Below are 23,971 nucleotides of genomic sequence, written 5' to 3'. Positions count from 1 at the left end.
CCTGGGTTCAGCCTCGGGGGCGGGTCCCCAGCATCCTCTTGGGACCCACTGGGCAGCTGAGAACAGAGGCACAGGGAGGGGCAGCCACCTCCCTGGACCTGTAACTAGCAGGAGTGTGATCCGACCACGCACAGCCGTCTCTGGGCCGTGGGTGCCAGCCGGGGCCAGGTTCTGGGTCCCCAAGCCTCCCATCTGGAGACAGAGCCAGCTCAGGTGGCTGAGACGCCCATGTGGGCATGAATGGCCAGTGGGCACAACCGGTCAGTGGTACAAGTGTGGACAACCCTCAGGGGCTGAGTCAGGTCTCAAGGAGGGCTCCACAGGACAGTACCAGTGGCCAGGGCCAGGCTCCGTCTGGGCTCCTGCCAGGCCGTGGCCTCCCCTCTGGGCCTCAGCACCCCCAGCAGGCTATGTTGCTCCATCTGGCTCCAGTCCCCCGGTGGCCTTGTCTCCCCTCTGGTCAGGAAGCTCCGAGACCACCCAACCCCATTCCCTCCTGGAGGCTGGGCCTTGTGGGTGCAGTGCCCAAGAGGACCACTTGGGGGCAGCAGCCACCAGCCTTTCCCAGGAGCTGCCTGGAGGTGAAGGGCCACCCAGGTGGTGAGCTCTTGGCCCTCCTGTCCCTCCAGCGGGGCTGGTGCCAGCCTTTGTCCTGCTCAGGGGACAACCACATACAGGAGAACTACTGACACCCAGGGAATTCCAGCTTCGGGGCAGCTCTTGGGGAACAGGGTCCTGGGCTCTGCTGTGGGCAGGCACAGGTAAGAGCCACAGCAGGAAGAGGCTGCATTAACAGAGGTATAGTCTTCAAAAGAGGGGAGTGTTCTCCCTCTACCTGGTGTGCACTGGGTCTGCTCTGATGGCCGTATTTTGAGGGAGATTTGGGCAGACTGAAGTGTCTTGGAGATGACAAAGAATCTGGATTCAGCGTCATATCCAGAGTGACTAAAAAAGTGACAACAGGGGACAAGGTAACAATCTGACTTGGATGGTGCCAGCAGAGGCAGGATGACCAGGCTACATCTCAGGCCCCGCCCCCAAGCTGGCCCTGCTGCAGACCGGTCCCCCCAGCTGGCCCTGCTGCAGACCGGCCCCAAGAGCTGCGAGACTCCTGCAGCCCCAGGGTGAGCCTAGCCCCTGTCCTTGGTCCAGTCTGACCCCACCTGCCCCCAGCCTCTTACCTGGCCCGGTTTCCTCCACCTGAGGGCTTTGCTCCTGCTGTGACCTCAACACACCTTCCCCACCCCACCTCCAGGGCTCTCGGCGGCCCTTCCCAGGAGAGTATGCAGTCCACCTGCCCCGGGGGCAGCCTGGACACCCGGTGCTACAGTCTGCTCCTGGACAGCGGGACCCGGGGCCAGGGAAGGCCGCGTGCTGCACGCGGGGACTCGGAAGTGCGACCACACCACCAAGGTGGCCAGAGGGCCCCGCTGACAGCCAGGCGCGCCCTTCCTGCGGCCAACTGTTCCCGCGGCCCGTTCTCCCTCCCGGGAGGCTTCCTGGAGGAGGCGGCCGCGAGAGCGACGCGGAAGGAAGCCTGCGACCCAGCGGAGCGCGGGGCGGGGGCGCAGCGCGTCACGTGGGCGGCCCAGGAGGGACGGCGACGCGGCCGGCGCGCGGCAGGTGCCCGGGCGCCCCGCCCGCCGAGCCCGCCCCGCCGGGCCGCACAGGAAGTGGGAGGGTCGCCGGGAGGAGCCGCCCCTCCGCCCGCCGCCTGCGCGCCCCGCCGCCCGCCGCCCGCCGGCCTCCGCCCCGCGGCGCAGGTGAGCCCGCCGGCAGGTGAGTCGGAGGCCGCGCCCGGGCCGCCCGCGACCCTGCGCCCTCCGCGCGCCCGGCCCGCGACGACCCCGCGCAGCGCCCTGCGGCCCCGCCGCGCCCCGCCGCGCCGCTGCCCGGGCGGAAGGAATCGCCGGCGCCAGGGAGCCGCAGGGGACCCTCCAGGAGCCCTGCTGTCGCCCGAGTTCAGAGCGGAGAACCCACCTCGGCGGCCCCCGACGGTTAGCTCTGCTTCCCCGGGACGGTGGGGAGGGTTGCCTCCCGAACTATGGGAACCGCGGGCCCGGTCTTAGCGGCCCTGCCTCCTTTCCTGTCTGTGAAATGGGCACAGAGGTCCCTTGTGAGGTTGAGTGAGCGCTGGCCTCTGCGTGGCTCCTGACAGCGGGAACTGGATTCAGCTGGTGGCTGCGCAGTCCCACCTGGAGCCTAGGCAGGTCTCTTCCTTGTGACCTTGTAAACAATCCAGGCGCTACCCAAAGTGGAGGTTAGGATGCCTTGAGGACAAGACAGGCCAGGCCCTGAGTGGTCCCTGCAGCAGGACCTGCTGGGACAAGCCGGAGGGTCCCAGGCAGCACCCGTCTCTGCCCTGACGCCTCTGGTGTGGTGCCCAGCCTGTGTCCTCGGGGTTAGGGTCCTGGCTGGGTGGGAACTAAGGCAAGTTACATAAGCCTCTGAGCCTCAGTTCCCTCCTCTGTGACATGGGGTGATAGGCAAGTCCCCTTCGAGGGCAGCAGCTGCAGAGGTCCTGCTCTGGGGACACATGCACCAGCTCCGGTGATCCCACAGCCTGGAGAAGGTGCTGAGCGCTGAAAGCAGGCGCACCAGTTCTGCGGGACGCCAGGGTCTTGGGGGCTTCCTGGGAGGAACGAGGTGCCACCCGGAGAACCGGGTGAGAGTGGCCGGGACGCCTACCTGCCCCTCGCCCTCTGGGCCTATCTGGGGAGACCTTTGCTGCCAGGGCGTCCCCAGGGCAGTCCCTCTCCGCCCTTGTGGTGAAACCAGGCACCCACGGGAAGCAGCCTGTTGGGGTCCCCGCTGCCGGCAGGGCCTGCTACCCCTGGGACCGCAGCCTGCCTTCATGTTTGGTGGAGCGGCCACCCAGTCGGGGGGTTTTGGTTTCGGTTTCTTTCTGTCTGCTCAGCCTGGCCCTCCCTTGCTCAGGTGACCGTCCCTCTGCAGCATGGAGGACGGATCCAGAATCCCTGCTCACCAGGTTCCAGGCGAGAGACACCATCTAGGTCAGCCTGGGGCCTGGCTCCTGGCCTGGCTCTCGCTGACAGGAGGCCTGACCCGGGAGCTCAGGTTCCCGCTGCGCTGGCTCCTCACCTGCCAGGGAGGGGGACACCCACCTCTCAGTGGGCGAGAGGGCCACTGGAGCACCGTCGGGCTCGCTGTTTTACAGCTGGGGACTGGGGCAGCAGGTGACCTGTCACCTGTCCAGATAGCAGTCAGGGTCAGGGCTCTGGTCCATCCTGCACCTTTGGGGTTCCCTCGGGGACCATGCAAGCCGGGGCCTGGGTTTATGGGGGTGGAGTTAAAGATGGGAGCCACAGAGCCACAGCTGGGTGGCCACCGGCTGAGTCCGGCTCTGTGCAGAGCTGGGCTCTCCCACGTGAAGGTGACCCTCTGCGCGGCCATGAGGGCCCTCTCCACCTCAGCACTGTGCCAGCTAAGGGTGTGGGGCTGCCCCCGGTACAGCAGGTGCCAGCAGCATCCCTGGCCTCAGCCCGCAGGTCCCAGACTGGTGACTACCTGCACAGCGTCTCCAGGCACTGCCAGGTCTCTCCTGGTGGGCAGAGCTGCTTCCCGCTGAGAGCTGCCGAGCCAGCGGAACCCGCCGGTGTGTGCTGTGGTTTACCAAGCCAACGCCTGTCCCTCAATCCTGTGGGACTCCAAGTCCCAAGCTGGCCTGGGCAGAATTACCAAGCACAAGGGCATCATTGTGGGCTGACCAGGATGACATGGAGAGAGGCCAAGCCCCGCCGGATAGGGTGAGGGCAGCTGGACTCAGAGGCTGGGGTAGAAGGACAGGGTGTCCCATGTTCACCCATCAATTCAGGATGTGAGCCCCACTTTGGGGGCCGGCTTGAACGGGAGGTTGTTCCCACCCCGCAAGGACTCACAGACTTGTCGGCCATCGGGGACAGCAGCCAGACCACCTGAAGCTCTGGTGCGGTGTGTCTTTGTGAGGGCTTCACAAGGCTCCCCGCTCAGAGTCCAGGCTGCCTTGCTGGGGAGCAGATCTGCCTCTGACCCCCAGGTGGCCTCTGCACAGCATATGGCCTCTCTGGGAAATAAGTCTTGCAGACTGTGTGGCCAGCTTCTGCTTGGAAGGCAGCTGGAAGGAGGGTCTGAGCTCTTGGCTCCTGAGTTGGACATCCCGAAGGAGTCCGCGGGACGCAGACGTGGGGATAGGACCGGGTGCCAGAAAGTACTGCAGAACATGGGCTCTCAGGTGTGTGCACTGAGCACATTACCTCCCACCAGCCTCTTCCCTAAAAGGAAGCAGAAGCTGCCGCAGGTGTTTGAGGACAGCCTCGTGCATGAGTATCTGAGACACAGGAGGAGAGCGTATGTAAGGAACCGAGCTCTAGCCGCCTCGTGCATGAGTATCTGAGACACAGGAGGAGAGCATATGTAAGGAACCGAGCTCTAGCCGCCAGCTAACAGAAGAAAATCTGTTCAAAAGAAAAAGTGATCCTGTCCTCTACGTAAATAGAAGACATTATATTCATAAAACAAGAACAGGGTGCTATGAATAAAGAGTAACGAGAAGGCAGAAGAGAGATCTCTGGAGGACATGGAAACAATATGGACGATTAAATAGAGGGATTTTCCCAAAAGGAGAACAAAGAGATGAAAAAAGTAAAAGAGAGACAAGAAACAGGGAGAACATTTCAGAGGTTTCAGTACTGTTAATCACATGTGGCCAGCCCTGCCTGCTCACCTTTAGGGAGGGGTCCCGGCAGAGGCCCAGCACCAGAGGCCAGGGGCAGGCGGAGTAGAGCAGGCTGGGGCTGGGAGCTGCTCGGCGGCTCCCGGGTGTGTGCTGGTCTTCCTGGGGCCCTGAGAGAGAGAGCAGAGTGGAAGAAATGACCGAGAAATAATATGAGAAATCACATGCAGCCCCAAACAGGGGACGCCGACCGGAAGTTCCACCAGGCACCTAACTCAGTGAATGAATGGGGGGTCCCAAACCCTTCACAGGGCTGGGGTGGAGAGAAGCACAGTTCAACAAGAGAAATTAGAAGGGGGTTGGGATGCTCCACCAGCAGCAAAGACAAGGGAAGGGAGCGCCATGATTCTGGAAGAAAATAACCTCCGACGGGAGTCTCTGGCCTCATCCAGCTCCAGCCAGGGGAAGGCAGAAGCAGGACCTGCACGTCTTCAGGCCACCAGAAATCTGCTGCCTAAGCTGCCTCCTGGGACAGGGCCAGGATGTGCTTTGGCACAGCCAGAGAGGAGGCCTGGGCCAAGTGTCCCCTCCTGGGGAGAGGTCAGGGGAGGCCGGGGTCACCTGGAGGCCTGCAGGGTACCCAGCCGCGAGGGGCTGCTGCCGTAGGGACTGTGCTGTCGGGAAGCACCGGCAGTGACCCTGGCACTCACCAAGAGGAGCAGGGACAGGGACAGGAGAGGGGTCATTGACCAGGCAGGCTGGGGCTCGGCGCTGTGCGGCTGAGCAGGCCAAGTCCACATCTGGGCAGGGCTGGGGCTGGGGACCAGCTGAGGGGCCCACAGTGGTGGCCTCTGGAGATGGGCGGCAGGGGGACACCGGGCAGGCTCAGAAGGCACCCGGTGCGATCTGGTTTGGAGACAGGTGCGTGTCGCTCTTCCGTGTAGCTGAGACTAAGCACAGAAGCCGCAGCAGTGCCGTGGCAGCCACCACTCCCGGGGACCCCTGCGGGCAGGGACAGGTGGCCATCCCCTGGGGGCACTGCTGTGCTTTACCCTGGGTCCCAGGCAGGCAGCGCCCGGGGCCTGTGGGTGTGGCGCCTTGCTCACCTGACAGGCTCCCTGGGGCAGCTTCTGGACCTGGAGTGGACTTTACCCTCTCTTGGGAGAGGCTGCCACTCTCCGGGATGGTGCCACCTGCTAGAGGCCACCCGCCTGCCAGATCTGGGCACTGCTCAGAAAGCTGACAGACATCTGTGTGGTGGGAGACGGGCCCAGTGAAGACTCTTTGGTGCCTCCTGCCCCCTGTGGCCATGAGGAAGGCCCGTCCTGTTTATGGTCAAGGACCACACAGGGCGTTAGGCCGCATACCCTGGGGCACTGATGAAAGTCCAGAATAAACGAGTCCAGGCAGGTTCACATGGGCGTGTGATCCTGGGACAGCCCTGCCCAGGTCTGCCCCTCATCATGCATCAGGGAAGTCACCAGCTCTGGGGGAGGCCAGGCTGCAGGGAGGCCGGGAATGCACTGAGGAATGTGCCCTCCCCCTCCCGGGCAGCCAGGGCTCCCAGGGCCACCCCTCCCCTCGCAGCCGGAGCTCCCAGCACTGGCTTCCTGGGTGGTTGAAGTAGAGAATTTGTGTCCTGGGAGGGGTGGTGGCTTCTGGGGCTGTGGGGACAGCCAGCTTCCTGGCGTCCTGCAGTTGCGTCAGCCTGTGGCCAGCTCTGCCCTGCCGCCCGCCCATCAGGGAGGGGTCCCCGCAGAGGCTGAACAGCCTGGCCTCAGCGGACGGCGGTGTGGGATGTGGCTCTGGGCCGCGCCGTCTTCCCGGGAGCTCACCGTCTGCACCTCTGGCTGTGACCTCCCCCGGGAAGGAGGTGCTGCTGGCCTCCCAGGGCAGACCCCTCTCCAGAGGCATGGGCAGATGGCAGGGGACGGCTGCCCTCAGTGACTCTGGGCATTAATTCTCACACTCGAGGCTCTGGACAGGGGGTCCTCTGGGTGGAGGCTTCTTGGTTTGTTTTGTTTTTAATTAAAGGGACCTGGTTAGAGCCGTGACGTCTCCACATGGCCTTGGATCCTCAGGCCTCCCAGACGGGGGCCTCCTACTGTTGGTGTCGTGTGGGGAGCTGGCACGTCCACGCTCCATGCAGCCTGTTGAAAGCCCCGTCCACCTTGGTGCCCGCAGGTGGGAGCAGCCCTGCGGTGCCCATGTGCAGGCTTCGGAGCTGAGGAGAGGCAGTGTCTGGGCCCTGAGGACGTGGGGTTTCCAGGCCTCTGCAGGGTGGGCCCTGTGCAGGGGGAACGGGTGGAGAGCAGGCCCTCTGAGTGCATGGTCAGTGGCCCGAGGCAGCCTGGCCTGGCCCGACCTGCCCGGGCACGAGGGCCCACCTGGCTGCCTGTGCACTGGCCCTCAGGCGAGCCTCACACAGCGTCCACATGGGCCTTCCGGCTCCTCCTGCTCCTGGGTCAGTCGGCACCACACGTCTTGGCCACCAGGGTCTCAGGCCACTGGGGCTCCACCTGGACATGCTCCATGCTCCTGGGTCCAGGGCTGTGAGTTTGCCCCCGAGTGGTGTGTGTCTTTCTAACCACGTCCCTCCTCGCTGGCCAAAGCCAGTCTTGGGACTGTGTTGCTCCCCAGTGGGTAGAAGTTGGCCCTGCTTTGTGCCCAGAGAAGGACGAGGGCCAGGCCAGGGACCAGCACCCATGGCGGCATCGAGCCTGTGCTGCCTGTGGCCGCAGGAGCTGCTGGGCCAGGGCTGGAGGACGACAGGCAGGTCGGGGACGAGAGAGGACAGAGGGATGGAGGGGCTGGGAGGACGTGAGCTGCCAAGAGGGACAGGCCAGCGCGTCCCGGGGAGGGACGTGCCGTCCAGCCTCAGACTCTCGGCTCCTGGGGCTTCTGCCCTGGACAGGAGGTGTGAGTCCTGGGCTGTGTCCCCGGCTCTCGGGCTCGTGCCCAACTCCTGTGCCTGGGGTCACCCGCCCCTCTGCCATCGGAAACGTGGGATGGCAGAGCCCGTGGCCTGTGTGGCAGGGGCTCGTGGACGGCCAGCCTGGCTGCAGGGTGGGAGGCGGCCGTCACAGGTCTGGCCCGGTGCTGGTTCTGTGCAGCAGTGTGTGTCCCAGGCAGGTCCTGGGGGCGCTGAGCCAGGTGGGGCCGTGCCACTGCCACGCAGCCTCGGGACAGCTCCCAGGATGAGCTGTCCTAGGTCCACCATGTGGAAGTGGCCCCGGGAGGCCCAGTGGCCATGCCACCAGGTGTCCCAAGCAGCAGCGAGGGCTGAGCCAGGTTCTAATCCTGGTCTGTGGGAGTCCCCAGGGCCTGTGTACCCATAACGCACCAGCTCAGGACTTGGTCTGTGCTGCGGTCAGAGGACACAGGGTGGACTCCAGGCCTTCCCTCCACCACGGAGCCTGGCCCAGCCTCCATCCTGATGAGCCCCTGAACAGGAGCAGGTGTGAGGCTGTCCCGCCTCCGTGCAGGCCGCCAGGGGTCCTGGGGACTGGATCTGCCGATGACCTGCCCTGCTCCGCTCTAACCTGCGTCACTGCCCCCTCTGGCCCCCACCCTGCCCATGCTGCCCCCTGGGGCTGCACCCGGGCTCTGGCGCATCGGGCAGATGCTCAGGTGTGGGAGGGCTGACCCCCAAGATGCCTGGGGAGGAGGCCCTGCTGACCCTTCTCTGCCCTCCACTCCAGGACCCGTGGCCGCCCAGCATGTCCCAGCGGCACTCGGACGGCGCTCTGGAGGAGAAACTGCTGGAACACCGCTTCCACTCCGAGCTGCGGCTGGACGCCCACGGGAACCCCGCGTCCCAGCTCCCTATAGTCCGCGGCTCCCTGAGGTCCAGGACCGATGCTGCCTTCGAGCCCGAGGCCTCGTCGCCCTCGGGGGACCAGGAGCCCCCACACATCGTCCTCAGCACCCAGAGCCCCGCAGCCCTCAAGAAGGGCACCCAGCAGATGATCCCCAGGAACCTGGCCGTGGCCAGCAGGGCCAAGGCCCCAGCCCGCCACCAGAGCTTTGGGGCAGCTATGCTTAGCAAGGAGGCCGCACGGAGGGACCCCCAGCTCCTCTCGGTCCCCAGCTTCTCCGTGGACGACATGGACGTGGACGTGGGCCCCGTGGGGATGCTGAAGCGAAACCTGCGGAACCAGTCCTACCGGGCGGCCATGAAGGGCCTGGAGGCCCCCCGCAGCAAAGAGGACGCCCTCCATCTCAGCCCCAAGCTCCAGGCTCTGGCCGAGGAGTCCAGCCAGCCTCCCGCCCGGTGCCAGGCCAAAAATAAGGTAGGGGCCTGCCTCCAGGCGCAGACAGGAAGGTGGCCTGACGCTCTAGCCCCCCTCGCCTGCACCCACATCTGCGTCACCGAGAGCCTACTGTGTGCCGGCTCTGGACAAGCTCACCGAGCCGAGACTTGTGGTCAGACCCTCAGCGTGAGCGTCCCGTCCTGTCGGGCAGCGGAGCCGCGAAGGCTGGCGGTTTTGCCAGGTCTCAGGCTGTAGCGTCCCTCCTCCCACCCAGGGTGGGCAGCAGAGGCCCCGAGGGACCCACCCCCTCCGAACCTGGCAGTTGCCACCTGTCTGATGGCTTTGTAACAGCGGCCACCCTGGCGCAGGCCTCCTGCGGCCCCGACGTCCTCAGCCTGACCCCTGCTGCTGCTCCCCCACCCCCTGCCTGCCTCAGTGGCCCTGGGCCAGCACACACACTTCCCTGGGCGGTCGTGTGGCCAGGCTGCTCTGGTCACTGTGGCCCCGGGGGACAGAGGGACCTGAGGGGCTCCTGGACCCATATCCCTTGCCCTTTGTGTCATCATTCCCCCGTGGCTAGAGGACCAGGCCTCGGCTGCAGGCAGCCACGGAGCAGGACGCGTGCTCTGGCCGAGCTGCCCTGGCCCTGACCCGGCTCTGAGGGCCTCCCGAGCCCGCTGCCCGTCTGCTTGGTCTGCTCACCCGGGGCGGGGGCGGGAGGGGCCTTCTCCGTTCTCGAGATGGCTGACTCAGAGCTCTTCCCTGTGCAGAACAGGGGTCTGTCCTGGCCGGTGCTTTGCTCCGACTTGTCCAGAAGCGGACCCAGGCTCAGGGGCAGGCAGGCCTTTGTGAATGTCCTGGGGTGGGGCTCTGCCACGGTGTGGCCTCAAGCAAGTAGAGCAAGTTCCTGGGCCTCCTGGGCCTCGGCACCCGTGTGTCAGTGAAGGGGACAGCCCTCCTCTGTGGCGTGCCCCAGAGAGCAGCATGTGGGCGCGAGGAGCAGGCTCCGTGTCCGTGGGAAGGCTACGTGCGCTCAGGGGCATCTGCTCCCGGCTGCAGCCCAGAAGCCAAGACCACCTCTCAGAGCAGTGGCCGCCACCAGCCTCCCCTGTGGGCCTGTGGTGGCCAAGGCAGGTCCTCGTGCTCCCAGAGCCAGCCACGGTCCTCCCTCACAGCCACCCCTGCTGTGCCTCCCAGGTGGACAGACCCCAGACCCTGCGGGACCTCTGCAGGGGTTGCTCTGGCCACGGTCGGTGCTCCTGGGGCACACTGTGTGCCCCCACACAGTCCCCAGACCCACATGATGTGTCCCACACTGTCCCCCAGCCCACACTCTGTGCCCCCCACACTCACTGCCCCTTACCCTCTGTCCCCCACATGTCCCTACGCCGTCCCCAGGCCCCACATGCAGGGGCCTCTTCATCTGCTCACCATGGCCCGCCCCCAGACCCACTTCCTGAGGACCCCCCACTGTTGGGGCTCTCAGCCGAACACAGCAAGCTCCGTCCCTGGCCCTGTCCAGTTTATAGGACAGAGGGGCCGCAGTGAGACCCCCAGGGCTGGTAGGGGCTGCGGGAGCACAGGAGGGCTAGAGCAGTTAGGAGGGCCTGGGGGGACAGGAGGAGGGACGGGGAGGCCCGGGCGGGAGGAGCAGGCCGGGAGCACCACGCCCCGCAGTAGGGGGCTTTCTGAGGACCCAGAGACCAGCTGGCTTCCCTGGAACCGTGCACCTGTGAGACCCTGTGTCCCTGCAGAAGCATGGATTCTGAGGGGCAGCTGGGCGGGCACTCCCTAAGAGCCTTGTCCCCTGGTCACCTCTGCCATCCCTCCTTTGGCTCCTGGGATCATGGCCAATTCCAGTCCTGCTCTTCCTGCCACACCAGGTCCTCTTCTCCAAGGCCTGGGACAGCCCAGGTCCCACCCCACCCTCTGCTCCTGCTCTGCCCTCTGCCAGCCACCCCTGTCCACCTCGGCTTCCCACAGTCACCCCGGGCTCCCAGCCTGCCCACCTGCTGGGTGCCCACCCCTGCACCCCTCAGCTCCTCTCCGTCCCTCCCAGGCGCCCACCCCTGCCCACCTTGACTCCCCTCTGTCCCCTGGGTGCCCACCCCTGCCCACCTCAGCTTCCCTCTGTCCCCTGGGTGCCCACCTCGGCTCCCCTCCGTCCCCTGGGTGCCCACCCCTGCCCACCTCGGCTCCCCTCTGTCCCCTGGGTGCCCACCCCTGCCCACCTCGGCTCCCCTCCGTCCCCTGGGTGCCCAGCCTGCCCCCCTCAGCTCCCCTCCGTCCCCTAGGTGCCCACCCCTGCCCACCTCGGCTCCCCTCCGTCCCCCTGGTTTCACCCCTGCCTACCTTAGCTCCCCTCCATCCCCTGGGTGCCCAGCCTGCCCCCCTCGGCTCCCCTCTGTCCCCTGGGTGCCCACCCCTGCCCACTTCACCTCCCCTCCGTCCCCCGGGTGCCCAGCCTGCCCCCCTCGGCTCCCCTCTGTCCCTCAGGCGCCCGACTCCCCATGCCCACCTCAGCTCCCCTCCATCCCCTGGGTGCCCACCCCTGCCCCCCTCGGCTCCCCTCCGTCCCCCTGGTTTCACCCCTGCCCACCTCAGCTCCCCTCCATCCCCTGGGTGCCCACCCTGCCCCCCTCGGCTCCCCTCCGTCCCCCGGGCGCCCGGCTCTCCATGCCCACCTCAGCTCCCCTCCGTCCCCTGGGTGCCCAGCCTGCCCCCCTCGGCTCCCCTCCGTCCCCCGGGCGCCCGACTCCCCATGCCCACCTCAGCTCCCCTCTGTCCCCTAGATGCCCACCCCTGCCCCCCTCGGCTCCCCTCCGTCCCCCTGGTTTCACCCCTGCCTACCTTAGCTCCCCTCTGTCCCCTAGATGCCCACCCCTGCCCCCCTCGGCTCCCCTCCGTCCCCCGGGCGCCCGGCTCTCCATGCCCTCTTTCCCTGGCATGGGGCTAGCTCTGCCCTTCCCCCAGGCAGTCCTCCTGGATCTGCCGGTCCAGGCCTCAGCTTGGTTGCTTGGCCTTGCAGGTCTCGCCCGGGTCTCTGGGTCCCCAGAACAGAGTCCCTGTGACCCGCCCTCCCCTTCCCTGCTGACTGGGGTGTCCCCTCTCTTGCCAGAGGACTCTGGGTCGGAAACGAGCACACAAGGGCTCCTTCAAGGATGGTAAGTGGCCCTGAGGCAGCTGGAGCCAGACTCACTGGGACTTTCCTGGGCGGGTCGGGGTGGCTCTGGTTTGATGGCTCAGAGGGGGCACCAGGCCAGAGACGGAGGTCCCAGGGCTGATGTGACTGTGCCACCTGATAGATCCACAAAGTCCCAAGGACAGGACAGATAGTCCCACGCTCACCCAAGCACCCCACCCCACCAAGTCAGAGGGCACCAGCCCTGCCAGGCACAGACTCTGCCCGCTGTGCTCTGCCTGGGATCTGTGAGGTCTGAGGGCCGCCTGGTGCGTGTCAGGGCTAAGGAGGGGGGTGATGGCTGGTGCTTTGCCTGCTCTGCTGAGAGAGTGAGGCCCAGCAAAGAAAGGGGCCTCGGAGCCCCAGGCCCAGCCTCTCCTGAGAGGTCCCAAGGCCCAGTGGCCCCCAGGAATTCCACCCCCCAACCCCTGGAAGCTTTGTGGATGGCCATAGCCTGGGAGCAAGGACCTGGGCCTCCTGTGTGATCACCTGGGGAAAGATTGTCCCCAGGAGAGCAGCAGCAGTGCCCGGGCCTCAGGGCGAGTTGATGGCAGCAGCCTGAGCTGGGAAACAGCCTGGCCATGTGGGCATGCGGTGTAGACAGGCGCTCAGAACAGCACCTAGCACCCCAGGCCCAGCCTGCCCCCCAGGCCAGGCCCGGCAGACCCTGAAGAGCTCCGGTTTGTCAGCTGGCCCCTGGCCCAGAGGTGCCACATTCCACACCCGGCTGCCACCTGCCTCCAGGGCCGTCCCTGCTAGGCATGGGAGCCAGCTGGCCAGAGGGAGGCCAGTCTTGAGTGCCCACTGCCTGATGCTCTCAGGGGAGCTGGGGGGTCCAGGGGAGGGCTTGGCCTGCTCCCAGCCCCCAGGCACGGGGGTAACTCTGCTCCCCTCTCCAGACCCCGGGTTTTACCAGGAGATCCGGGAGCGGGGTCTGAACACCACCCACGAGTCTGACGATGACCTCCTGGACGAGCCCTCCAGCCCTGGGGGCACCCGGAAGGTGGACACCACCATCGTGGTCAAGAGTTACCGGCCTGCCCAGATCACCTGGAGCCAGCTCCCAGAGGTAGGGCCAGGGCGGGCCGAGGCGAGCCGGTGGCTACAGGAGGTCCCCTGGCATTTCCCAGGACGGCCAGGTCTTCACAGGGAGGTGGCCAGGTCCCCTGCTGTGCCAGGCCCACCGGGGGCTCCAGAGCCTGGAGCTGTCCTTTCCATGAGGGCACCTTGGGGGTGGTCACTGGGGGAGGAGAGCACTTGGGGACACGTGAGCTTATCTCCCGTCATCATGCGTGAGGGGCATCCTGCTGGGACTGACCTGCAGGGCACTGTGGATACAGGGGCCGTCCTGCTGGGAGAGCCCTCCAGGGCTGAGTAAGGACGTGGCTACTCCCCTCCCACGTCTGACGTCCCTGCTCCGCGGGGCCCTGGGCTCATTGGAGAGCAGGTCCAGGAAGTGGTCTTGAGGCCTGAGGGGTGCTGGGGGCAGAGCTGGCCGCTGTGGACAGGCTCATGAGCCTGGTCCCCCAGGGCTATGGGTGTGGTGGCTGTCGAGGGTGGGCCTGGCTTCCCTTCCTCTCAGAACAGTGGGCTTTCTGTTTGCCGTCCCTGTGGGGGACCTTCCGTGCCTGCTGTGGGACCCCCTGGGGGCCCAGCAGAAGGGCAAGGCAGGGCCCTCCCCACCCCCCCGACACCCCCCTGGCAGACAGAAAGGTCCCAAAGTGCGTGTTTACTGGCTGCTGGGAGTTGAGCTTGGGCCCCCCTTGGTGGGGCCGCCACGCTGCACCCAGCAGCACGGCCGGATACCCAGACCAGGCTGGGCAGGATGGGGCATGGGGCCCGGGCACTGTCGATGGCCTCTGCCCAGCCCCGTGGGAGGAGAGTGCCAATCAGGGCAGCCCTGGTCCTGAGAGGCAGCACCTCAGGCCGTGTGGCAGGCCACCTGTCCTGGCATGCTCGTAGGGACAGGGTGTGCCGTGACTTGAGGGAGCCAGGCTCCAGCCAAGGCAGCTGGAGCCATGGCACTGAGGGCGGAGTGCTCCTGTGGCCCCACCTCAGTGTCACCGCCTTCCCCTGGTGGCCCCTCCCCTGGGCTCTGCCCCTCTCCCCAGCTCAGGTGCTTAGGAGAAGCCTGCCCGCTTGGCCATCCCCCTGGTGACCTGGTGGATCTCAGGGGCTGTGCCTGCCCCAGGACGGTGTCCAGAAAGGAAGAGGGGGTGAGGGGCGTGCTCGGCTCTGAGCTGGGCACAGGTGGCTGCGGGTGTTTCGGTGGGGTGACTGTCCCAGCGCCCACCCTCCCCGGGCTGTGGTCCAGGGCGAGGACAGAGTGGGGACTTTGGCTCCAGCCTCCAGGAGGTGCAGCCTGGCTCCCCCTGCTGTGCCCCCCAGGTGGTGGAGTCGGGCCTGCTGGACAGCCTGTCCACGGAGGAGCGCAAAAGGCAGGAGGTAAGGCAGAGGGTGCTGCCCACCCCTGTGGGCCACCCAACACCCTGGGGAGAGCCACGGAGATGTTCACCCCCATGGGCCACCTCCAGGCCAGGCACGGTCAGCCCCTCAGGTCAGCTCATGGTCCTCGGGCTTGGACGAGGATGGGAGCCCTGGCCTGTTTCACGTAGCTCACAAGTGGCCGCACCAGAAGGCAGACCCGGGGAAGTCCCTTGCAGCTGGGGAAGGCTGTCCTGACGGCCCTGTCCAGCGTGTCACCCAGGGCCCCGCCCCACCTGCCCCTCCTCCACCCCGTCCTCAGTGGCACACTCCTCCAGGTGGGCAGCTCACCGTCCACTCCCCCCACAGGCCATCTTCGAGATCCTCACGTCCGAGTTCTCCTACCTGCACAGCCTGGGCATCCTGGTGGCCGAGTTCCTGCAGTCCAGGGAGCTGCGGGCAACCATGACGCAGACCGAGCACCACCACCTCTTCTCCAACATCCTGGACGTGCTGGCCGCCAGCCAGAAGTGAGACCTGGCTCGGCCGCCCACAGTGGGCCATGGCTTGCGCCGCGCACACGCCCAGGTCCCTGGGAAGGCCACCTTGCCCTAGCCAGTCGTCACTGTGAGGCCAGCTGAGGCGGCTGAAACCTGGCCTGTGACCCTGGGGCTGTTTGAGCGGCCACTGGCTGGTAGAGCTGAAGCCCATGGGCCCGTGAGGCCCCTGAGAGCTGACCGTGGGGACAGCAGGGTGGTGGGAGTCCTAGACTCACACCAGCCGGGGCACCCCTAGGGCACAGCCCGGGCCCACGCCGTGCCGGTTCCCATGTGTGCTGGGCACGGAGGGCCTCCAAGAGCGTGTGCCGAGGTCTGCAGGGCACAGGCAGCAGTGCCCGTGGTGCCCGGCCTCCAGCAGCCTCGAGTTGCAGCCCCAGGTCAGGTTCTGTCCAGGAGTGTCTGGTGGCCAGGCTGGGCTCTGGTTGCAAGGCCTGGGCAGGGAGGGCCGGCCGTGCAGGCTCAGGTCCGTGGTGGGGTGTGTGCGTGACCACGTGGAACCCCTCAGAGGCCGGCCCGGCCCGGGAGACCCTGGGCCTCCTCCCACTGTCTGCCTCAGGCTGGTTGACCTGGTGGGTGGGTGGTCAGGTGAGCCCTCGGGTTGGGCCTTGGAAATGGCTGCCGGCTCCGTCAGTCAGAGGCAGCCTGGACCTCCCGAGCCCCACGCAGAGCCTGCTGCCTGGGGCCACCCTCCCCCGCAAGGAGTTTCAGGGGTCAGAGAGCAGGCACTGGCCTGTCCCTGGAGACGGGGACTTCCTGTAGAGCGTCCCTTACTGCTGTGGGAACCTCCAACCCCAACTGTCTGGGTGGCAGCTGCCCCTCAGGCTGACCCCACCCCCACGCAGACTCCTTCCCCCAGGGCAGCCCTCTCTGTGAGGCGGCGTCGTGTTTACTTCTGGCCTCTGAAGGCTCTGGACTGGCCATTGCTGGGGTGGAACTCCCTGGCCACCTCCCCCGGCCACTCACAGTGGCCTCCCCTGGAATTCGGCACTACTGGGGGTCAGTGTCTGGTGGCCGCATCTCCCAGACCTCGCTGAAGCATCCCAGCTGACTGGTCCGCCTCACCCAGGCAGCGCGCTCCTCAGGGTCACCACCCGCTCACCTGGGGCCATCTGCTCCTGACCCACTGTCCTCTCTGCCCGGCCTCCCTGGCCATGCCTCCTGAGGGTTCCCGCTCATGGGAAGTGAGGTCCCTGGGTGAGTGGAGGGTCCAGGAGGGGGCTTCTCAGGTGAACAGAGGTCTGGTGGGGAGGGGACACCCACCTCCTTGGCCAGGGCATGGAGCGGTGGACAGGGCTCGGGGTCTGGCACCGTGAGCATCCAAAGGATGGACTGAAGGCCCCACCGGCCAGGCAGCCATCACAGGTCCAGCCGAACCCAGGGGGGACAGGGGCCTAGTGACAGCAGATGAGCTCAGCTTCATTATCCTGGGCCAGGGTCTGCCTCAAGGAGGAGGTCAGGGGTGGTGGTCACTTCCAAGGAGTCTTTCAGGAGCCCAAGTGTGGCCCCCTGCTATGCCCTGGGCGGCCCACTTAGAACTGGGTGTCCATGAAGGTGGACCGTTTCCGAAGCCTGATGCACACACCCCAAGCGGCCTCCAGCCAAGTTAGGGAGCTTGGCTGGCGGAGGTGGCCTGCCTTGTCCCTCCAGGCTCCACGTGCAGCCCCTCTGTGTGCCCAGGGGGCTGGACGCTGCGTCTCTGTCGCTTATTCCCAGGGGCAGGCCCAGAGCTGCAGGTGCTCAGGGAGCGGCCCAGGGAGGCCTGTGAGGAGCTGGTGTGTCCTGGGCTCCCCGGGCAGGGCTGAAAGGCTCGCCGCAGGACACCCAGTTCTCCCACCTCGGCCCGTCGGGCTGGGGGTCTGGCCTGCTGAGCAGCCTGCGTGTGCACACGCGTGTGTGTGCACCTCTGTGTGCCTGTGCTCGTCCGTGTTACGTGTGTTCACGGGGCGGCCCACCAAGATGGGCCCTCCGCCCTGCCTCCCTCTGAAGGTTCTTCGAGGCCCTGGAGCAGCGCCATAAGGCACAGGTGTGTGTGGAGGACATCAGCGACATCCTGGAGGAGCACGCCGAGCAGCACTTCCACCCCTACGTCGCCTACTGCTCCAACGAGGTCTACCAGCAGCGCACCCTGCAGAGGCTGACGTGAGTGGCCGCCCCATCTGTGCAGACCGCCAGGCTCCCGCCAGCCCCTGGAGGGACAGCTGTGTCCTCTGTTGCAGAAGCAGCAACAGCTCCTTCCGCGAGGTCCTGCGGGAGATCGAGAAGAAGCCTGCGTGCGGGGGCCTGCCCATGATCTCCTTCCTCATCCTCCCCATGCAGAGGGTGACCCGGCTGCCACTCCTGACGGACGTGAGTGTGCAGCCAGGCCAGCCGGCCGGGAGATGGCCTGGGCACAGCCGTCCCCTCGCCCGCGGGAACCCACCCAACACCCCTCCTCCACGCTTGCTGGTCTGCGTTAATTGGTCAGTTATGACAGCGGTTACCAGAAGGTGTGAACCGTCGGGGTCACATGCGGTCGGCACCCTGGTCACGACCACCCAGAGAGCACACATGTGCCACCTGCTGCATGAGACCCAGCTGAGCCTCCCGGCTGCACACGGAGTGCTCAAGGAGGTGTCCCCACTGAGGCGTGGCACCTCAGACTCTTGGGCCCCTGGACGTGTAAAACCGGGCCTCCGGGGGCTGCTCCCCAGGCTGGGGGGAGATGGCCTCCGGTGGGAAGGGCTGCTGTGCGGTTCCACTCCTCCCATCAGCCTGGCTTGCTGAGCCCAGGGCCTGGGGTCACCTGGGGGCTGTGTACATCAGAAGGGACCCTCGGGAGCCCTCGACCCCCCTGCAGCCCACCCAGGCTCTGGAATAGGGGAGCCCTCCCTTCTTGCAGACCCCCAGAAGGGCCCTAGCATCTGGTGTCTTCCTCAGACGCTGTGCCTCAAGACCCAAGGCCACCCTGAAAGATACAAGGCCGCCAGCCGGGCACTGAAGGCCATCAGCAAGGTGAGGGGTCAGGGCAGGGACTGCCCCCACCCCACCTGGTGGCACAGACCCTGGGGCAGCGTGGGGGGGCGGGTCCTCCGTCCCGAGCTCTTCATAGAACTGTGGAGACACTGAGGCCAGGGGACTTGCCCAGTCAGTGAGACCCCAAGACGAACCAGGCCCACCCAGCGCCACCAGAAGGGGAGGGCGGGCCTCGAGAGCCGCAGAGCCAGGCATGGAGGGCAGGCTGGCTCCCCTGCTGACCGCCGCCTCTCCTGCAGCTGGTGAGGCAGTGCAACGAGGGGGCCCACACCATGCAGCGCACGGAGCAGATGTACACGCTGCACACGCAGCTGGACTTCAGCAAGGTCAAGGTAGGGGCTGCCCCAGACGCCGTCAGACCCCTGCGCACCCCAGGCCCCTCTCCCTGCTGCCGTCCGCCTGGGGTCAGGGGTCCAACCTGTGGGGCCTGAGCTGGAGAGAAGCCTTGGGGGCCTGGCCTGAGGGACCTGGGGCCTGTGCCCGTCCCTGTCCCTGGGGCAGTTTCCCCGTGGGAACTTGTCACCACCCGCTCAGCTCGCAGCACTCCTCCGACCCCCCGAGTGGGCAGAGGGCAGGCCCAGCCCTCAGGGAACTGACCTAGGCAGTGGGCAGCAGGCCTGGCCTGTGGCTGCTCCTGGGCCAGGGCTCCCTGTTGGCCACACTGAGGACAGGGGGGCAGGAGTGGCCAGAGGCCAGCCCAGACCTGATTCCCATGGGGCTTGCATTCTGGGGAGGGGGCAGATATCGCCCTCCCGGGCCTGGGCAGCCTCCCCAGGAGGCAGGACTCAGATCCAGGCCTCCACAGACCACCCCTGAGCACCCACAGCTGGCCTCACCCCTGTATTGCCCAGGCTCAGCAGCCACCCCCCAGAGTGTGGTCCTGGTGTTTTGTCCACTTGGCACCCCTTTGTCCATTCAGAGGTGCCCTAGTTTGGGAGATAAGCCACAGGCCCCCCAGGTCAGGACCATGCAGTGGAGCCTCGGAGGTCCTGACCAGGGCAGCAGGCTCCTGGGCTGCTTGGGGTGGACTTTGTGGAGGAGGCGTCCGATGACGTTGCCCTTCATGTGCTCGGCTCCTGATCCTGTCACGTTTGGGCCACGGCACACCCAGCCTCAGCAAGGTCCTGGTCCCAGGCCTGGCTGACCGCGAGTGGGGCTCTACCCCAGCCTGGTCTTGAAGCCAGCACTGCCATGGGCCTGGGTTGGGGAGGGCAGGTTGGTCCAGGTAGGGGACGCATAGCCAAGGCCCAGAGGTGGGAGTCACTGGCGCGTCTTTGGGTGTCCAGGAGGAGAGCATTTGGATGGGGGTGGGAGCCAGCCCGGGAGCGGGGCCCCCAGCCCAGCAGAGGCCCATCTTCCTGCCCCCTCTTATTTGGGTCCTTTGGTCCCCATCCCTCTCCACCAGCTTGGCCCCAGGCCCCCAGGGTGGGAGGCAGCTCTGTTGCTGAGTCAAGGTCAGCACCAGGTACTAGCATGTGGCCATCCCAAGCTGGCCCCTGACCAGGCCTCATGCCAGGGGCACAGCATGGTGTAAATGCCATCAGCTTTGCCATTCCTGGATGAAGTGGTGTGCGCCCTCCCTGGGACTGGTCTCTGTCCCCAGGGCAGGCTGAACGTTGAGCCAGTGTCCAGTGGGCATGACTGGAGGTTGCATGGGGCCGTCCTGCCAGCGCAGCACCTGTCGGTCAACTGGGCAGCCCTGATCCGAGGCCCAGGGACCTCTCGCCCCAGCCTGCCCAGCCTCCACGGGGCAGCCAGCTGGACAGCCGGCTTGCCCCCCACCCCACACTACCCGTCGGTCCCCCCAGGGGCCTTGTTCATCTGTCCTCTCTGTCCCTAGTCCCTCCCCCTGATCTCCGCCTCCCGCTGGCTGCTGAAGCGCGGGGAGCTGTTCCTGGTGGAGGAGACGGGGCTTTTCAGGAAGCTCGCCAGCCGGCCCACGTGCTACCTGTTCCTGTTCAGCGACGTCCTGGTGGTCACCAAGAAGAAGAGGTGGGCCTGGCCATGAGCCTTGGGAGTCGGGAATGACAGGGGTGAGAGGACCAAGAAGAGGTGGGGCCGGGGAATGGCGGGAGCCAGAAGGACGAGGGCAGCCGAGCCCCCAGGCTCGAGGCTCAGCACTGCTGCACGCGAGGTGGCGTGGCCCTTGGCTCCTCCAGCCTGGGTGGCTGCCCCGGGCAGGGCTCCAAGGCTGCGGCCTCTCAGCTCAGGGGAGGGAGGGAGACCTCGGAGTGTCCGTCGGAGCCCAGCCCAGCTGTTGCAGGGCAGCCCTGACTGCCCGTGTCCCACAGCGAGGACAGCTACGCGGTCCAGGACTATGCCCAGATGGACCACATCCAGGTCAGGAAGCTGGAGCCCTCGGAGGCCTCTCTGCCGGGGGGTGGCAACCGCAGCTCCTCCGTGCCGCACCCCTTCCAGGTGACCCTGCTGCGCAACAGTGAGGGCCGCCAGGAGCAGATCCTGCTGTCCTCGGACTCCGCGTAAGACTGGGGGGCTTCCTGGGGAGGGGCGGCCTGAGGTCCACACCTGTAGGCATTGCCACGGGTGCAGAACCCTGGACAGGCGCACAGCCCGCCACGCGGTGCTTGTGTTCCCCCAGAGGGCACCTCAGCAGATAGAGGACTGAACTGTCCAGTGACCAGGAGGAGGAGTGTAGGAGGGGAAAAGCAGGCAGGGTGGGGTGTGGGGGGGTTGGTGACCCCAGGAGGGGAGCAGGGAGTGCTCAGGAGGGGGCATGGCTGTGCGAAGGCCCTGAGGCAGGAGCACCCTGCCCTGGAGCAGTGAGGTGGATGGCCGGAGGCTGGAGCCCGTGAGCTGGGGACAGTGGGCAGGTCAGCCGCAGGGGGCTCATGGCATCCCCCTGAAGGGTGGGCCACTCTTGTTCTGTGGCCCCCAGGAGTGACCGGGCCCGGTGGATCACAGCGCTTACCTACAAGGAGAAGCAGTGGAAGGGCCTGACCAACAAAGGAGGTGAGCGGGGGCTTGCAGACGCAGCCCCAGGGTGGGAGCGGCCTACAGGAGAGGCACTGTGCAGCCCGGGGTGCACACCACACCCGCCCCGGCAGCGTGCTCAGGCGTGTCTGCATGTGCACATGCGTGTGTGCGGACCTGAGCACACACACCCCTTCAGAGGCCTTGGCCTGCCCCATATCTGGGATGGAGCACAGGCCACACAGCAGGCGGGCACCCAGTTCTGGCCCGGCCCTGTCCCCGAGGGGAAGGAGTGCCTTCTGCCCATGCTGGGTGCTTTGACCTTGAAGGCAGGGTCCTGTTCTGCAGCCTCTGGAGGGCCTGTGTTGGCCTGAGGGACATGTCCGTGTGCTGGGACCCCTGTGGCCTGAGGGACACTGCCCTGTCCGTGTGCTGGGATCCCCTGTGCCCTGTAGACCATGGGGTCTGTGGAGGCGGTCGGCGGGGTGGAGGGACCCTGCTGCCTCAGGCTGCACAGAGCTCCTGGCTGAGCCTCGCCTGGACTTCTGATGGCCAATGCCCCTCTCCACCAGAGCTGCCCCAGGTGGAGGTCACCAAGGCCTACTTTGCGAAGGAGGCGGACGAAATCACACTGCAGCAGGCAGATGTGGTCCTGGTCATGGAGGAGGAGGCCGGTGAGCACGGGTGGGCGGGGCCAGGCGGGTGTGGAGCAGGCTGGGTGGCAGGATGACGTGCGCTCAGGGCCTGCTGCCTCCTCCCTCGAGCATCTCGTCAACGGGAGATGGATCCCCAAGTCACGGGATCAAAAGCCAGCTCTTGCGCGCTCTGCCCTAGGTGGGGAGAGGCTCTGCTCTCTTAGGGGTCCCCACTCAGCTGGGCCCGAGTGTGCCTGCAGAGTGGGACAAGCACGGCCCTGACGTCCCTCTTAATGGGCGGCCTGGGGGTGGTCAGTGCCCAGCACTGCCCAGGCTCAGGGAGTGCCCACGGCCCGCCTCTCATGCCCACTCTCTCTGTCAGGGTGGCTCTTTGGAGAGAGGCTGCGAGACGGAGAGATGGGCTGGTTCCCCGAGGACTTTGCCCGCTGCATCACCAGCCGTGTGGCCGTGGAGGACAACGTGCGCAGGATGGAGCGGCTGCGGGTGGAGACCGACGTGTAGGCGGCCCCCTGCGGCCCCCTGTGGCCCCCTGTGGCCCAGAGCCACCTGTGGCTTCTAGTCCCAGCCAGAACGTGGCCCTGGCTCCAGGGAGCCTGGTGGGACACTCCGGGGCCCCACATGCTCCTGTGCTGAGACCCTGCCTGAGGATCCCACCCTCCAAGGAAGAGCCTGGAGGCAGCATCTCGCCCCCAGCCCCTGGCCACCTGCCACCCACCTGCTGGGCACCCGAGGGGCAGCCACGCCCAGGCTCAGTGATAGAGATGACTGAAGGCCACCACCTGCCCACGCCCCTCCTGTCCCTGGTGAGACAGGCAGGCCTGAGTGCTGAGGGGCCCTGTCCTGAGAGGCGGGCTGCCAGACCTAAGGGCCAGCAGGAATACTGTGACTTTGAGGTTTAAGATGACAATAAAGTGTTTCTTCAGAACTTGGATTTCTGCAGTGAATCTGAGTCCGGGCGAAGGTCACGTTTGTCCTGGTGAAATTCTGAAAGTGCTGTGGATTGGGGTTGGCCCCCGAGTGAGGTCACCCCGTGCTTGTCCTTGGCTCTGGCCATTGTCCACCAGCTGGAGTGTCCTGGGCAAGGCCTGTGGCCCCTGCTCCTGTGGCGAGGGCCCAGGGGGAGTGACAACAGGGCCTTGGAGGGCCCATCCTGGCCACTGGGGGGTGGGGTGAGCACCCAGATCCCACGGGATCCCCTCTGGGGGCCTGCAGTGAAGAGCCCCCTTCCTCACGCATCCCCCAGCCCTCTGGGAGCCCTCGGGGACAGAGGTAGGAGAGGCCCCAGAGCCGACCCGGGCTGCCCAGGTGGGAGGACGGTCCAGCTCTGTGGGAAGCCCGCGCTGGCCCTCCTGCATCCTGTGCTGACGCCCTAGCCTTTCTGGGCCTGGGTGCTGCTGCTGTTGGGTGGGGGCCCACACACGCAGGAGTCTGCCCTGACCCCGCACCTGCAGAGGCCCACCCGCCATGAAGGTCGGGGGCATCTTCTCTGGGTGCGAACCAGCATCAGTGATGGAGCCGCACGGGTCCTTCAGGCCCTGGGGCGGCCCAGGAGGGGTGGGCACGGCCTGTGGGAGGGCACTGAGTCGGAGGGAGAGCTGGCTCCTCTCTGGTCTTCGTGGCCTCTGGCAGCTGGAAGGGCCGAGCCCAGGTTCAGCCCAAGTAGGACCATCCTGGGCAGGGACTGTGGTCAGTGGCTGCACTGCACGAGGAGGTGGGCAGGTCTTGGAGAGAGAGGCTAGGTCTGGGGGTGACCCACTGGAGAGAGACCCCGCTGCCCCTGCTCCTGGACATGTGGGCACATCAAGCCTCCAGTCCCTGCCTGAGGCTTGAACCGGGTGGCCTCTTCTCTTTCCTGCAGCTACTGTGGGACAAGCAGGCTGACCAGGGGGTGTGTGTTGAGTGCTCACGTGCTGTGGCCTGCCCTACTCAGGAGGACGGGCCTCGTCTTCATGGTAACCCAACTGCCCCATAGTCTAGTCCTCCTGCCAGTCCTCACCACTGAACCCCAAGGATCAGGGTCCAGGAGGGGCAGGTGGGCCTAGCACTTGACTCCCCCAACCACAGTCCAGCCAGCGGAGCAAAGTGGCCACAGGCTGGGCTCTGCCTCTGAAGCCTGTCCTTGCTTGTGGTTAGGGCAATACGGCTTCATCAGCAGGGGAAGGACAGCCCTGGGCTGGAGGGTGGCTGGGGCCACCTCGGTCCAGCCCAAGCCAGGTCTGCTCAGGATAGGCCACCCTCCCTAGCAGTGAGGAAGGACAGGGTCTGGGCTGCCAGCAAGGCAT

General features: G+C 66.4%; 1 protein-coding gene across 2 annotated transcripts; it reads left to right on the top strand.

Moving 5' to 3' along the window:
- Positions 1-1,705: 1,705 nt before the first annotated feature.
- On the top strand, positions 1,706-22,614 carry Arhgef16 (Rho guanine nucleotide exchange factor 16). Of its 2 annotated transcripts, none has more exons than XM_078025071.1 (15): positions 1,706-1,779; positions 8,374-8,964; positions 12,044-12,089; positions 13,006-13,175; positions 14,495-14,551; positions 14,900-15,060; positions 17,077-17,229; positions 17,307-17,436; positions 18,007-18,081; positions 18,342-18,434; positions 19,943-20,094; positions 20,394-20,582; positions 20,999-21,072; positions 21,606-21,707; positions 22,051-22,614. In XM_078025071.1, exons 2-15 carry the CDS (start codon positions 8,392-8,394, stop codon positions 22,188-22,190), a joined length of 2,115 nt encoding a protein of 704 aa, XP_077881197.1. In that variant the 5' UTR covers positions 1,706-1,779; positions 8,374-8,391; the 3' UTR covers positions 22,191-22,614. The 2 variants fall into 2 exon arrangements, with proteins under 2 accessions (XP_077881197.1, XP_013220161.2); XM_013364707.4 differs by lacking the exon at positions 1,706-1,779 and adding an exon at positions 1,817-1,997.
- The last annotated feature ends 1,357 nt before the right edge of the window (positions 22,615-23,971 follow it).

This window comes from Ictidomys tridecemlineatus, chromosome 11 (genome assembly GCF_052094955.1).
Source record: "Ictidomys tridecemlineatus isolate mIctTri1 chromosome 11, mIctTri1.hap1, whole genome shotgun sequence".
Lineage (NCBI taxonomy): Eukaryota > Metazoa > Chordata > Mammalia > Rodentia > Sciuridae > Ictidomys > Ictidomys tridecemlineatus.
The sequence above is the reverse complement of the archived record's forward strand: the minus strand, read 5'-3'. Positions and strand labels throughout refer to the sequence as shown.

Excerpts from the sequence above, each read along its gene's own strand:
- Arhgef16 (XM_078025071.1), top strand. The coding sequence starts at position 8,392 with ATGTCCCAGCGGCACTCGGACGGCGCTCTGGAGGAGAAACTGCTGGAA. Across the intron at positions 18,082-18,341 it reads CACTGAAGGCCATCAGCAAG|CTGGTGAGGCAGTGCAACGA; the intron begins GTGAGGGGTCAG and ends CCTCTCCTGCAG. Across the intron at positions 21,708-22,050 it reads GGTCATGGAGGAGGAGGCCG|GGTGGCTCTTTGGAGAGAGG; the intron begins GTGAGCACGGGT and ends TCTCTCTGTCAG.